Genomic DNA, 16,355 nt, shown 5'->3' with positions numbered 1-16,355 from the left:
GTAAATGAGTTTGTAGAGATCATCCATATTGAAGGAATTTGTAAAGGAACTACAAAGATTACAGGGAGAGTCTCAGAAACATTATTCTAATGCCGCTGCATCCCTTCAGTTTCTTCTAAGTTACAAATAAAGCTTCTTTCAGTTTTTTTTTCTTTCTTCGCATGCTCTGAGTCTTAGATTTGTGCATTTAGATTTCCAATTTTATAGTAGAGTCTCATGGTCTTTCTTTTTCTACAATTATTAAGAGAACTTTTTAAAGTTTAAGGATTTAAAGAAATCAGATTTATTTTTTCCTGATTTCCACACACTTGAAGTTTGACATTTACAGGGCAGTATTATTTAAGACTTTGCTGAATTAAAAGGGTATCAATCTATGTGTATACCATTCTTTTTCTTTTTCTTTTTTCACTGTGAAGTTGACACTTGTCTTTCCAAAAGTCTGTTTGCATGGTAGTCCTAGCTGCTTCGCACAGAGCTGCTGTGAAATGCTGTTGTTTTCCTAAAACACAAAATCACTCCTGACTGACAATATTACAGATGCAGGGAGACTGATTTGATGCATATTTTCTACGACCAAGAATTAGCTATGATTGCCCAATTGCAGATGACTATGGGATATTTTACCAAGTCTCACGAAACAAACACATTTCAACACAACAATGCAATGCACATTATGTTGGGCATTCAATTGTTTTGAGACCCATATAGCATCTAATTAGGAAGAGCGAGCAAGAGAGAGGGAGTGGAAAGGGTTGAGGCTATGAATAATACAGGGCCCCGAGGTTGAAATTAGAAAATGCAATCTAGTAAACACTCATGAGTTACACAGCACAAACATTAATTCTGAAAAATGAAATTCACTGTTCTTTTCTATTCCTAACACTAGAAGTAGATTTTGGTCACCAAATTGGAAATGACATATTTATAGCAATGCAGAATATGATTACAATCACTGAAGACATGATTTACCCTCATTTTCTGCCCACTGCTAAACCTTAATTCCTTCAGAGACTCAGTGGAACAGGAAAATCAGAGGGCTTATTGATAATATGTCTAATACAATGAGGCTTCTCTATCTTCCTTAAGGACACTCAGAAGAGTAATATCAAGTATTGGCTTCTCCTTCATCAAAGACATAGTTGAGTTTTATGACAGTGCTGATAAAGTCACCAAGTTCTACAAAATCAGCAGTGACAATATTGATGCCGCTCTCTCCTGGCTTCTGGGTGCGGATCCACTGCATCATGGCAGGGAGAGCTCTGAGAAAGAAAGCAGAAAGAAGAGTCAAAAAAGGCATGGTGGCATCCATCAAAGGTCTGTGGCCATCTAATTTACCAAAGTAGATATCTCGAATACAAGCAGGTGTGGTAGAAAATGACCAAAGAAACTAGGATGAATTCTTAAGTCTGCTTCAATGTACTCATGTGTGTTGTTTGCATATGCGTGTGCCACAGTGTGCCTATGGAGGTCAGAGGATAACCTATGGGAATTGCTCTCTCCTTCCACGATATGAGTTCCAAGGATCAAACTTAGGCTGCCATGCTTGAGAGCAAGTGACTTTACCTGTTGTGTCACTGTCCTGACCCTGAATTCTTAATTCATGAATAAAACGTGAACAAGAGATCTTTACCATATTGGTCTATATTGGACTTTTACCTTTGGAGCTCTCAGATACTGCTATAGTTTACAATGAATCATTACTTTTTCCTCTGGGTTTGCATGTTCTAATTGCATACCCTATAGAGCTGTGGGACAACGGGAGTGAGCTCAGCAAATGGTTATTACACATGCATTGTTTTTAGAAAATGTATCAAGATGTTGCAGATAAACACAAAGTAAATGTCTTGTCTTGGGTCTAAGTAGGTGAGCAACCAAGAAAGTTTCAACATAAGGTAAAATCATGGCTCTTTCCTTCCAACCCACTCCCTAAGCATCTAGTACTTACAAGGTGCTTACAAGAGAACAAAAGATAAATTTATTAGCTTATAGCGCCAGCTGGTGTATTCAGCAGTTAGGAAGGTTTGTAGCCAAGTTCAATGACCTAAGTTTGATTCTTGGTTCCCATATAGAGGAAATCAAGAACCTTGAACGTTGTTTTCTCACAAGTGCACTGTGGTGTATATACCATCCCTTGAACATACATGTATAAGTAAATAAAAAATGTGGTAAATGTACGCTTATATTCTAATAAATAAAGACATATCATAAATGATAAATTAAAGCAAATAATTACGTTGTTTGACAAGGGGAAATAAATGCTATAAAACCAAATGAAGAAATGGGGGTAGTGGTATAAAGCTGAGAAAGAGCAGTGTAGATTACAATTTAAAATTTACAGCTCATCAGACCTCGCTGATAAGGGGACATTGTGCAAACTTTTGCTTTTTTGAAGCAGGGAGTTAGTACATGGTCATCTAGGAATGCCCTAAAATCCAGTCAAATTGACAATGAAGAATAAAGACGACAAACCCAACCCTTGTTAGCCTGATTCCTAAATACAAGTTTTTTAAAAATCATTTTATATTTAGTTCTTGAGATTATAATGCAATTACATCAACTTTAACCAATAGAAATGCAGAGGTGTGGCGCCCAGAGCTAATGCACACATCTATAAATCAACTCTGGTACCTAAGGGTCAGGAATCACTGAGGAAGTGGACGCAGAAAGATTGTAACAGCCAGCAGATCAGATTTTCTGTGAGACTGTGATCCTAGGAATGTCAGAAGCTATATCCCTAAAGTCACACCAACATGGCTGTCTAAGCATGAGCTGAACAAGGGTAACAATGGCCATGCTAAAGAGGACATGGGAAAGCTAACAGGGTCTCATCCCTATAATAAGAAGTAAGTCACTTTTAAACCACAACGTCCCACTCTTTGTCTCTGTGGGCTCATGAAAATTTCATAATTTGAAACATATTCAATCTAACTTCAAAATTCCTAGAGGAATTTTATAGGCAGGATCAATAGCACTCAAAGCCAAAAGTTTCTTCTGAGAGCTCTGGGGAAAAATGTGACAACTAAGTTATATTATTCCAATATACAATGTTACAAAGTAAACATTCCTTTGAAAAATGAATGGGTATGAGGACAACAAAGACCTGACCAAAGCAAACTCAAAATCCAACAAGACAAACACCAAACACAGCTACCCTATCAAACGTCTGAAGTTTGTGGTGTCTTCACGTGGGTACTCATGACCTTGCACAGACCAACCCTTCAGGCATCTGGACCCAGCTTCATTCCATGATTTTATTGACAGATATCTAACAATTTGGGCATCTCCAACATCCTGAGTTATTCACTGTGACTTAGACTTCAACACAGCTTCTTCTAACACATCCCAAGAGCTACTTGTTGAGAATTTAATTTTATCATAGAGTTTTCTAGCCTTAGCTGCTTTTCAAGAGCCCCATTTCAAACCTATACCTTTTTTCATTTCATATGTTTGTAAAATCAGCACTCTTTGAATGATGCTGGAAAAGTCTGCTGTCAGGTCAAAATGCAGTGTGGCCTTTCTAGCATAGATGTAATGGTCTTTGTATGCTTTAGTGGCTAGATACAAGAACAAAATCCTAAATGTTTGCTTTGAAGCGGGGAATCCCTTTGGTAGTATAATTAATTCAGTCTCTCTCCTCTCAAATGAAGGTTTCCCCTGATGGTGAACTTTGATGGTTGGTGTCTTGCCTTTAAAGCAACTTCCTATCTCTCAACTCAAAATGCACTATTTCTCATTATTTATTGCTCTTCTTGTAAAACTAGGTAAGCTCAGTGAGCAGGAGCCATGTAACTGCCTGAAAGCTGTGTTGCTTTGAAACATCTCCCATAGGGTCACCAAAATTTAAACAGAAAGATGATGGAACAGAGGAAAATTTGTGCATCTGCAGCAACTGATCTTCAAAAGTGGTGCAAAGAATATGGGTTAGAGCAAGGATGGACTTTTCAATAAGAAGTGATAGAAACCTCTTTTCAATAAGAGGTGATAGAAACTTAGAAGCAGAAGAGTGAAGTCAGATCTCTTTTTATCCACAGTTGCATTAAAAATCCAGTGGATGACCTGGTTTAAAAATGCAAACATAACCCATAATTATGATACCACTAGAATAAAATATAGTTGGAACATTTAAACAGATTAGAATAGACATAGGACTTTTGGAAAAGAGATCATATTTTTCTTTCCCCTTTCTTAAGTGAAAGTAGAAAAATAGGACTAAGTAAAACTTAAAAGCTTTTCATAGGTAAGAAAACAGTCAACAAATCAGAGTTAATTCACAGAATAGTAGAATATGTTCATGCTGTGTATATTGAACAATTGAATATATCCAAATTACATAAAGATCCCAGACTATCAATAGAAAAAGCAAAGCAAATATTGTTCAACAAATAATCTGATCTAGAGCTGACAGTAAAGTAGATATGTATTTCTCAAAAGAATATGTAAATGGATGGCTTATATATTAAAAAATTTCAGTATCACCTATTGTTAGATCTTAAGAAAAATAGAATTTCTTTATTATCATTGCCTGTTAACAAAAAGAGATGGACGTAGGGACGACCTCTGTGGCTCTATGCTTAGAATATGTGAAACCACATGTTCAATACCTAAGACACACACACACACACACACACACACACACACACACAGGTAACAAATGATTGTAAGAATACAGGAACAAGTAAGGAACCCTTTGCACAATTTAGAACATAAATTAATAGCCATTGTAGGAGATAATAAAGATATTCCTCAGAAATTTAGTAATAGAATCCATTCTGTATTGCTGGATGTAGAACCAAAGCAATAACACCAGTCTGTCAGAAAAACCTATGTACTCACATATTAATACTCCAATATCAAGCAAAGCCAACAAATGGTAACAATCTAAAGATCCATCAACAGACAATAGATGTACTTAAAGAAATATTTCCCTTCCACAAAAAGAGTAAAACCCTGCTATTTGCATCAACATTGAACTGGATGCTACTACATCAAGCAAGATAGAAACAAAAGCTGGAAAGAACCTAGCTACCCTTCAACGGAGGAATGGATACAGAAAATGTGGTACATCTACACAATGGAATATTACTCAGCTATCAAAAACAATGACTTTATGAAATTCATAGGCAAATGGATGGAACTAGAAGATATCCTGAGTGAGGTAACCCAAGGACAAAAAACCAAGCCAAACCAAACCAAACCAAAACAACAACAACAACAACAAAAAAACTCCACATGGTATGCACTCACTGATAAGTGGCTATTAGCCCAAAAGCTCGAATTACCCAAGATACAATTCACAGGCTACATGAAGCTCAAGAATGATGACCAAAGAGCGGATGCTTCAGTTCTTCTTAAAAAGAGGGAACAAAAATATTCATATACATATGAATATTTATATGAAAAAATACATATGAAAAACATTTATGTATATATAAACTGAGAGTGAGATCCCCATTGGAGCAATTATGAAAGGATTGAAGGAGCTGAAGGGGTTTGCAACCCCATAAGAACAACAATACCAACCAACCAGAGCTCCCAGGGACTAGACCACTACCCAAAGACTACACATGGACAGACCCCTGGCTCCAGCTGCATATGTAGCAGAGGATAGCCTTGTTGGGCACCAATGGGAGAAGTACTTGGTCCTGCCAAGTCTGGACCCCCCAGTGTAGAGGAGTGTCACAGTGGGGAGGCAGGAAGGGGGTGTGGTTGGGGAGGGGAACAACTTTATAGAAGAATGGGAGGGGAATGAAATAGGAGGTTTATGGATGGGAAACTTGGAAAGGCAATAACATTTGAAATGTAAATAAAAAAGTCCAATAAAAATATTAAAAAATACAAAAAACCAAAAACAAACATAAATCAAACAAACAAATAAAAATAAAACAAAGGATCTATGTGTCCGAATTCCATGAGCCAAGTCCATTTCTCAGGAAGAATGATTTTCTAACATCTAACTCACCTTCAGCAGTGAGAGGAAGAGTAAGTGACAGATGACAAGGCCAGTGTTGATGCTCTTTATCTTAACTGAGAGAATTGCTCCCTGGATCTCTGTGGTACCAGGTCACCAGAGGCTCACAAGCACCTAAATCTCCATGTCAGAGCCATGACAATTGCAGACGCCTCTGATGCCCTCACTACACTGTGATTAAATTCCTGGCCTCCGATTGTTATCTCTGTGGAGAGGGGTCAGGAGAAGACAAGACAACTCTCCAATTATTATTATTATCTGAGTGCTGGAACATTCTTTCAGAATAACATGTAGTCCTCAAATGGAACACAAGTATTAGATTGCAAATATTATTTTACTGTATCATGAGTATATTTCTAATTTCTGTGCATACACACATACATGCATTTTAACAGTCAATGTGATACTAAAGGCAAAACCAAGCAATTATGTTAACTTGATTCTCAAATACGTACGCAACCATAAGTTGAATTATGTCAAATAGCGACCCACTACACTTGATTAAACTAGCAAATACCACTGAACATTTATATGGAGTAGTGCTTCTTTTATGACTGCTTCTCTAGGTCCTCTTTGTTTAAATTTTCTTGTTTTTTCTCCTTCTTGGTGATATTTTAATATCATAGAAGAATGCCTATTTATTTATATGTCTGTGCTCATACTGCTTATATATTTATGATTTATAAGTGTATAAAAGTGAAAAAATGTTTTAATTTGCTTCATCAAGAATCAATGTTTGCCCCTCGGAGGCAACCTTGCCACAGAGAATGTATAATGTACAGCTAAGTGACAAATAGTCAATTCTGCTTAGCATCAAGCAGATAATTAGAACAAAATGACAGTTGTTCTGGCAGAAATAAAATGTCCACAGTTGAACAGTCTTGGTGGGTTTTGTTAGTTAAGCATTGTAGTAAGAAGGCTGGTCAGCGGATGTAGATCTCTCCTGAGAGACACAGCCAGAATACAGCAAATACAGAGGCGAATGCCAGCAGCAAACCAGTGAACTGAGAACGGGACCCCCGTTGAATGAATCAGAGAAAGGACTGAAAGAGCTTGAAGGGGCTTGACACCCCATATGTACAACAATGCCAAGCAACCAGAGCTTTCAGGGACTAAGCCACTACCTAAAGACTATACATGGACTGACCCTGGACTCTGACCTCATAGACAGCAATGAATATCCTAGTAAGAGCACCAGTGGAAGGGGAAGCCCTGGGTCCTGCTGAGACTGAACCCCAGTGAACTAGATTGTTGGGGGGAGGGCGGCAATGGGGGGAGGATGGGGAGGGGAACACCCATAAAGAAGGGGGGGAGGGATTAGGGAGATGTTTGCCCGGAAACCGGGAAAGGGAATAACACTCGAAATGTAAATAAGAAATACTCAAGTTAATAAAATAAATAAATAAATAAATAAATAAATAAATAAATAAATAAATAAAAACAAAAAAAGAAGGTTGGTCAGGCTCAGAAACAATTGAAATTTATTTCTTGTAGTCTAGGGTCTAGAAGGGCTAAAATTAAGGTGCTAACAGTTTTGGTGGCTAGCAGGGGTCACTCAGGGAACTTTATGGCTCTTGTTTAAAATGATTATTTGTGGCTTTTTTGTTTGCTTTTGTTGTCATTTTACAAAGAATTTCTTTCATCTTCTGCCTCATTATTTGGTCAATTCACTTGTCTTTTAGACGAGCATTTAAATGACATTTCAACACAGTAGCCAGAAATAACATGTTTATGCCTTTAATCAGTGAAGAAGTCTGACTCCTTAACAAAACTACAAACATTTTGAGCAAGGGCACTGTTTTCATGGTGTAGTGTTCCTGGCACTTGGCAAGGGCATGGTGTGAATCAGGTAGTCAGTAGGTCAATAAACATGCGAACTGGTTTGGAAGTAGGGGCAGAAGACAGAAAACAGCACATAAAGCCATTGCTCAGTTCTCTTGTGACTCCTTGTTACTCTTTTGGGGGAATAAAAATGTCTTTCAAAAAATTATTTAAAAATGTTACAGTTTTTTCTTCTCAGCAGGTCTTGAATACAAGTTTTCAAACTGACTAGAGGACTTTAAAATGTCTTTCCCCACCAACACAAAGTGCCATGCCATTCTGTATAACTATAAATGTTGTAATTATCACCTTTTGTTTAAGAATGATCTTTATTAATTGTGTCTAGCAATTCATCAAATTTATTTAACAATCATTATACTTACTGGTTATCAGTATTTCTATTTCACTAGAATTAAATTCATTAGAAATGTATTAGGAATCTATATTGAATTCATATTCAAAGATGTATGTATGTATTCTATACTTTCACAACTATATTTTATTCATGGTACTTCCATTATTTCTACAACCTGCTACATATGGCTAGAAATAAATAATTGTAGATAGTAAAACAATTGTGTCTTTCATAAATTTTATTTGAGTGCATTGAACTTTTGGCAATATTTTCTTGATAACAAGAGTTTCCCAAAACAACACACTGATTTTTTTATTGGATATGTTTTTTTATTTACATTTCAAATGTTATTTCCTTTCCTGGTTTCCTGTTCACAAGCCCCCTATCCCCTCCCCCTCCTTCATAAGGGTGTTCCTTCCCATCTATCCCCCTTATCACCCCTCCTTCCCGACATTCCCCTGCACTAGGGCTCCAACCTTGGCAGGATCAAGGGCTTCTCCTTCTACTGGTGCCCAACAAGGTTATTCTTTGCTACGTATGCAGTTGGAGCCCTGGGTCAGTCCATTTATAGTCTTTGGGTAGTGGCTTAGTCCCTGAAGGCTGTGGTTGGTTGACATTGTTGTTCTTATAGAGTTGTAAGCCCCTTCAGCTCTTTCAATCCTTTCTCTAATTCTTCCAAGAGGGGTCCAGTTTTCAGGTTCAGAGGTTGTTACTAGCGTTCGCCTCTGTATTGGACATGATCTGGTTGTGTTTCTCAGGAGAGCTCTATATCCAGTTCCTATCAGCATGCACTTTTTAGCTTCATCAATCTTATCTAGTTTTGGTGAATGTATATATCCACATGTGGGGCAGCCTCTGAATAGCCAGTCCTTCAGTCTCTACTCTAAACTTTGCCTCCATATCCCCTTCTATGGATATTTTTGCTCCCCCTTTAAAGAAGGAGTGAGGGGCTGGAGAGATGGCTCAGCGGTTAAGAGCACCCGACTGCTCTTCCAGAGGTCATGAGTTCAATTCCCAGCAACCACATGGTGGCTCACAACCATCTGTAAAAGAGATCTGATGCCCTCTTCTGGTGTATCTGAAGACAGCTACAGTGTACTTATATATAATAAATGAATAAATCTTTAAAAAAAAAATAAGAGTACTCACTGCTCTTCCAGAGATCCTGAGTTCAAATCCCAGCAACCACATGGTGGCTCACGACCATCTGTAAAGAAGGAGTGAGGCATTTGCATTTTGGTCATCCTGCTTCTTGAGCTTCATGTGGTCTGTGGATTGTATCTTAGGTAATTTGAGCTTTTGGGCTAAAATCCACTTATCAGTGAGTGCATACCATGGATGTTTTTCTGTGATTGGGTTACCTCACTCAAGATGATATTTTCTAGTACAATCCATTTGCCTATGAATTTCATGAAGTCGTTGTTTTCGATAGCTGAGTAGTACTCCATTGTGTAGATGTACCACATTTCTGTATCCATTCTTCTGTTGAAGGGCATCTGGGTTCTTTCCAGCTTCTGGATATTATAAATAAGGCTGCTATAAATATAGTGCATTATGTGTCTTCGCAGTATGTTAGAGCATCTTTTCAGTATCTGCCCAGGGGTATAGCTGAGTCCTCAGGTAGTGCAATGTCCAGTTTTCTGAGGAACCTCCAGACTGATTTCCAGAGTGGTTGTACCAGTTTGCAATCCTACCAAAAATGGAGGAATGTTCCCCTTTCTCCACATCCTCGCCAGCATCTGCTGTTGTCTGAGTTTTTTATCTTAGCCATTCTGACTGGTTTGAGGTGGAATGCCAGGGTGATTTTGATTTGAATTTTCCTGATCACTAAGGATGTTGAACATTTCTTTAGGTGCCTCTCAGTCATTTGATATTCCTCAGCTGAGAATTCTTTGTTTAGCTCTGTACAACAATTTTTAATAGGGTTAATTGGCTCTTTGAATTCTACCTTTCTGAGTTCTTTGTATATTTAGGATATTAGCCCTCTATCAGATATAGGATTGGTAAAGACCTATCCCTAATCTGTTGGTTGTGGTTTTGTCCTAATGCAAGTATCTTTGCCTTACAGAAGCTTTGCAGTTTCATGAGATCCCATTTGTCGATTCTTAATCTTAGAGCATAAGCCATTGGTGTTTTGTTCAGGATATTTTCCCCAGTGCCCATGTGTTTGAGACTCTTCCTCACTTTTTTCTATTAGTTTGAGTATATGTGATTTGATGTGGAAGTCCACTTGGACTAAAGCTTTGTAAAGGGAAATAAGAATGGATCGATTTGCTTTCTTCTACATTCCGACCTCAGGTTGAACTGGCACCATTCATTGAAAATGCTATCATTTTCCATTGGATGGTTTTGGCTACTTTTTCAAAGATCAAGTGACCATAGGTGTATCAATTCATTTCTGGGTGTCCAGTTCTATTTCAATGATCTATCTGCCTGTCTCCATACCAATACCATATAGTTTTTTTTAATCACTATTGCTATGTAATACTGCTTTAGGTCAGGGATGGTGATTACCCCCAGAAGTTCTTTTATTGTTGACTATAGTTTTTGCTATCCTTGTTTTTATATTATTCCAAATGAATTTGCAAATTGCTCTTTGTATCTGTATGAAGAAATGAGTTGGAATTTTGATGGGGATCGCATTGAATCTGTAGGTTGCTTTTGGCAAAATGGCCATTTTTGCTATTTTAATCCTGCCAATAGATGAGCATGGGAAGTCTTTCCATCTTCTGAGGTCTTCTTCAATTTCTTTCTTCAGAGACTTGAAGTTCTTGTCATACAGATCTTTCACTTGCTTAGTTAAAGTCACATCAAGGGTTTTTTTTTCTTATTTGGGATTCTTGGCAAGGGTGTTATTTCCTTAATTTCTTTCTCAGCCTGTTTATCCTATGATTAGAGGAAGGCTACTGATTTGTTTGAGTTAATTTTATACCCAGCCACTTTGCTGAAGTTGTTTATCAGGCTTAGTAGTTCTCTGGTGGAACTTTTGGGGTCACTTAAAAAATACTATCATACCATCTGCAAAATAGTGATATTTTGACTTCTTCCTTTCCAATTTGTATCCCTTTGACCTCCTTTCATTGTCTGATTGCTCTGACTAGGACTTCAAGTACTATATTGAATAAGTAGGAAGAGAGTGGGCAGCCTTGTCTAGTCCCTGATTTTAAAGGGATTGCTTCAAGTTTCTCTCCATTTACATTGATGTTGGCTACTGGTTTGCTGTATATGGCTTTTACTATGTTTAGGTATGGGCCTTGAGTTCCTGATCTTTCCACAACTTTTATCATGAAGGGGTGTTGAATTTTGTCAAATGCTTTCTCAGCATCTAATGAAATGATCATGTGGTTTTGTTCTTTCAGTTTGTTTATATAATGGATCACGTTGATGGTTTTCCGTATATTAAACCATCCCTGCATGCCTGGGATGAAGCCTACTTGATCATGGTGGATGATTGTTTTGATGTGCTCTTGGATTCGGTTTACCAGAATTTTATTGAGTATTTTTGCGTCGATATTCATAAGGGAAATTGGTCTGAAGTTCTCTTTCTTTGTTGGGTCTTTGTGTGGTTTAGGTATAAGAGTAATTGTGGCTTCATAGAAGGAATTCGGTAGTGCTCCATCTGTTTCAATTTTGTGGAATAGTTTGGATAATATTGGTGTGAGGTCTTCCATGAAGAATTCCTGAGAGAAGTCTGCATTAAGCACATCTGGTCCTGGGCTCTTTTTGGTTGGGAGACTTTTAATAACTGCTCCTATTTCTTTAGAAGTTATGGGATTGTTTAGATGGTTTATCTGTTGCTGATTTAACTTTAGTACCTGGTACTTGTCTAGAAAATTGTCCATTTCCTACAAATTTTCCAGTTTTGTTGAATATAGGCTTTTGTTGAATGTAGTAGGATCTGATGATTTTTTGAATTTCCTCTGATTCTGTTGTTATGTCTTCCTTTTCACTTCTGATTTTGTTAATTTGGACACACTCTATGTGTCCTCTGGTTAGTCTGGCTAAGGGTTTATCTATCTTGCTGATTTTCTCAAAGAACCAGCTCCTGGTTTTGGAAATTCTTTGAATAGTCCTCTTCATTTCTACTTGGCTGGTATCTGTCCTGAGTTTGATTATTTCCTGCCTTCTACTCCTCTTGGGTGTATTTGTTTCTTTTTGTTCTAGAGCTTGTAGGTGTGCTGTCAAGATCCTGGTGTATGCTCTCGCGTGTTTCTTTTTGCAGGCACTCAGAGCTATGAGTTTTCCTCTTATCACTGCTTTCATTGTGTCCCATAAGTTTGGGCATGTTGTATCCTCTTTATCATTAAATTCTAAGAAGTTTTAAATTTCTTTCTTTATTTCTTCCTTGACCAAGTTGTCAGTGAGTAGAGCATTTTTCAACTTCCATGTATATGTGGGCTTTCTGTCATTATTGTTGTTATTGAAAACCAGTCTTAGTGTGTAGTGATCTGATAGGATGCATGGGATTATTTCTATCTTCCTGTATCTGTTGAGGCCTGTTTTTTGAATGATTATATAGTCAGTTTTGGAGAAGGTACCATGAGGTGCTGAGAAGTTATATCTTTTTTTTTTTTAGGACGAAATGTTCTATGAATAAATACCTGTTAAATCCATTTGGCTAATAACTCCTGCCAGTTTCTCCATGTCTCTGTTTAATTTCTGTTTCCATGATCTGTTCATTGATGAGAGTGGGTTGTTGAAATCTCCTACTATTATTGTGTGAGGTGCAATGTGTGATTTATTTAGTAAGGTTTATTTTATGAATGTAGGTGCCCTTGCATTTGGAGCATAGATATTTAGGTTTGAGAGTTCATCTTGCTGGATTTTTCCTTTGATATATATGACGTGTTCTTCTTTATGTGTTTTGATGTCTTTTGGTTGAAAGTTGATTTTACTCAATATTAGAATGGCTACTCCAGGTTTCTTCTTTGAACCATTTGCTTGAAAATTTGTTTTCCAGCCTTTTACTCTGAGGTTGTATCTTTCTTTGTCTCTGAGGTGTGTTTTCTGTATGCACCAAAATGCTGGGTCCTCTTTACGTATCCAGTCTGCTACTCTATGTTTTTTTATTGGGGAATTGAGTCCATTGATGTTGAGAGATATTAAAGAATAGTGATTTTTGCTTCCTTTTACTTTTGTCCTTAGAGGTGGAATTATATTTGTCTGTCTCTCTTCTTTTGGTTTCGTTGCAAGGAGATTACTTTCTTGCTTTTTCTACAGGGTAGTTTCCCCTCTTTGTGTTGGGCTTTACCATTTATTATCCCTTGTAGGGCTGGATTTGTAGAAAGATATTGTGTAAATTTGGTTTTGTCATGGAATATCTTTATTTCTCCATCTATGTTAATTGAGAGTTTTGCTGGATACAGTAGCCTGGGTTGGCATTTGTGTTCTCTTAGGGTCTGTATGACATCTGTCCAGGATCTTCTGTCTTTCATAGTCTCTAGTGAGAAGTCTGGTGTAATTCTTATAGGTCTACCTTTTTATGTCACTTGACCTTTTTCCCTTACTGCTTTCAATATTTTTTCTTTGTTTTGTGTACTTTTATTTTGACTATTATGTGACAGGAGGAATTCCTCTTTTGGTCCAATCTATTTGGAGTTCTGTAGGCTTCTTGTATGTTTACGGGCATCTCATTCTTTAGTTTAGGGAAGTTTTCTTCTATAATTTTCTTGAAGATATTTACTGACCCTTTAAGTTGGGAGTCTTCATTCTCTTCTATACCTATTATTCTTAGGTTTGATCTTCTCATTGTGTCCTGGATTTTCTGTATGTTTTGGGCTAGAAGCTCTTTGCATTTTACATTATCTTTGACAGTTGTGTGGTTGTTTTCTATGGAATCTTCTGCCCCTGAGATTCTCTCTTCTATCTCTTGTATTCTGTTGTTGATGCTTGCATCTATGACTCCTGATCTCTTCCCTAGATTTTTTTATCTCCGGGTTGTCTCCCTTTGTGATATCTTTATTGTTTCTATATCCATTTTTAAATCCTGGACATTTTGTTCAATTTCCTCACCTGTTTGGTTGTGCTTTCCTGTAATTCTTTAAGGGATTTTTGTGTTTCCTCTTTAAGGGCTGTTACTTGTTTACTTTTGTTGTCCTGTATTTCTTAAAGGGAGTTATTCATGCCCTTCTTAAAGTCCTCCATCACCACCACCACCACCACCACCACCACCACCACCACCACCACCACCACCATCATCATCATCATCATCATCATCATCATCATCAAATGTTATTTTAAATCTAAATCTTTCTTTTCCCTTGTGTTTGGATATTCAGTATTTGCTTTGGTGGGCGAACTGGGCTCTGATGATGCCAAGTATTCTTGGTTTCTGTTGCTTAGGTTCCTGCGCTTACCTCTCATCATCAGGTTGTCTCTGGTGTTAGCTTGTCTTGCTGTTTCTGACAGTGGCTAGACCCTCCTGTAGGCCTGTGTGTCAGCACTCCTGTAGACCTGTTTTCCTGTTTTCTTTCAGCCATTTCTGGGAACAGAATTCTCTGCTCTCAGGTGTGTAGGTGCTCCTGGTGACTGTCTTTCAGCTCTTGGTGCAGGCAGGAATCAGTAGGGGCCTGCCTCTGACTGCTCCTAGGTCCCTGTGCCCAGGGGGCACAGATGGCACCAGGCGATTCCCTCTTGGTTAGGGTATGTGGGCAGAGGGTAGTCCTCTGATTTCTTTGGAGTATCTGCACTTCTGAGGGTCCAGCTCTCTCCCCCATGGGATTTGGGTGCCAATGCACTGAGTTTTATAGGAATCTTCAATGCACTAAAGAAATGGATTGCTGCAAACACTAGAAACACCAGGGTTTTGTTACTGTCTTCTCAGTTTCAGCTTCTTCTTAGAGCTGCAGGTCTTGCAGAGTTTAAAACAAGGACAGGTAGTCTTCTCTTAATTGAAATTAAGGATACAAATTTTAAATGTGATTTCCTGTCAATCTTGCCAGTTCTAAAGGTTTGGAAATTTTCTTCAAATGTAAAGAGCAGAAAGATAAAGCTAAAAAAAAGGGTCTTAGCCAGAAGCTATAGAAAAAAATTATGTCTGTAGGTTAAGCAGTGGTAGGCCTTCAAAATAGCCACAGGTATATCTCATAAATAAAAACATTTATTTACACACACACAAACACACACACAATTATACACACACACATGTGCATGATTAGAAGCAGTGTACCTGATTAATACTAGATAAAATAACTGATTTAAATTCTTTCCCAAATTTGGACTCTGGGAAAGAATTTTGTAGTATGATCCCTCCAACCCATTCACTAAGCACCTAGTACTTACAAAGTTCCCATTCTAAGCACATGAAACCATCAAGAGAACAAAAGAGAAAAATATGTTTACAGGGTCAGCTAGTTGGTTCAGCAGTTAAGAGTACTTTAGACATTTCTGATGACCCAAGTATTGATCTTTGTCCCTTTAAAAAATATCACACCAATTGGAGAGATGGGGAGAAAGGGAATGAATTATCGTTGCATTTATTGTTCTAATTAATTTTAGTTATAAAAATAGAAATGATATTTAAGATTTGCACATGCTCCCACTCCCAGGGGATAAGGTCTTTGATAGTGCTCCTCAGATGTGGTCCAGCATTGTGGAACACAGCTCGGTCACAACAGATGTGTTCTGAGCACTTCAAGATACAGGCACAAAAGCTGTAGACACACTAGATGGGGATATAGGAATTGACCAAGTGGCACCCTCTTTCAAAAGGTACTAGCAGCTTAAGATGTCCAAGGAGAAGATTGCAAGTCTTCCGAAGTTGATTAGATATTTCTAAAGTCTTTCCCATTTCAGAACAAGGTTAGCTCAGTTTTGTTTTTGTGCAGAAAGTAATGAAACCAAAGCAAAGCAAGAGACGCCATCTATTTCCCTTGATGATGACTACAGCAGCCCATTTTGTTGTAGCTAGAAAAACTGTTAAAAATCCATTTTCAATTAAAATCAGATCATATAAAGTACAAGAAAAATGAGAGGTCAGAAAATAGACTGTGTCCTCAGGCTCATCACTCGCTCCTGGCAGCATTTCAGAATGAGTCACAGCCCTGGTAGGAGACAGAATGTGAGTTCAGCCAGCCCTCTGATGGGCCCTCCTGGTGTGCAAGAACTAGTCTGTCTGTTAATTTTCCAAGGGAATGAAGCAAGCAAGAAAGCTTTTTACAAATTCTAAACAAAGAGACCCTTCAATATATTAATTAGATTGCCAGAAGACAA

The 16,355-nt window shown here is 37.8% G+C and overlaps 1 protein-coding gene across 1 annotated transcript in view; it reads right to left on the bottom strand.

Moving 5' to 3' along the window:
- Positions 1 to 410: 410 nt before the first annotated feature.
- Plcxd3 (phosphatidylinositol-specific phospholipase C, X domain containing 3) overlaps positions 411 to 16,355 on the bottom strand; it is a 164,421-nt gene continuing 148,476 nt past the window's right edge. The window contains 1 exon segment of the mRNA NM_001107671.1: positions 411 to 1,259. Coding sequence (NP_001101141.1) covers positions 1,106 to 1,259 — 154 coding nt within the window. The 3' untranslated portion in view covers positions 411 to 1,105.

The sequence above is a fragment of the Rattus norvegicus genome, chromosome 2 (genome assembly GCF_021556685.1).
Source record: "Rattus norvegicus strain SHRSP/BbbUtx chromosome 2, alternate assembly SHRSP_T2T, whole genome shotgun sequence".
In the NCBI taxonomy this organism is placed as follows: domain Eukaryota; kingdom Metazoa; phylum Chordata; class Mammalia; order Rodentia; family Muridae; genus Rattus; species Rattus norvegicus.
The sequence above is the reverse complement of the archived record's forward strand: the minus strand, read 5'-3'. Positions and strand labels throughout refer to the sequence as shown.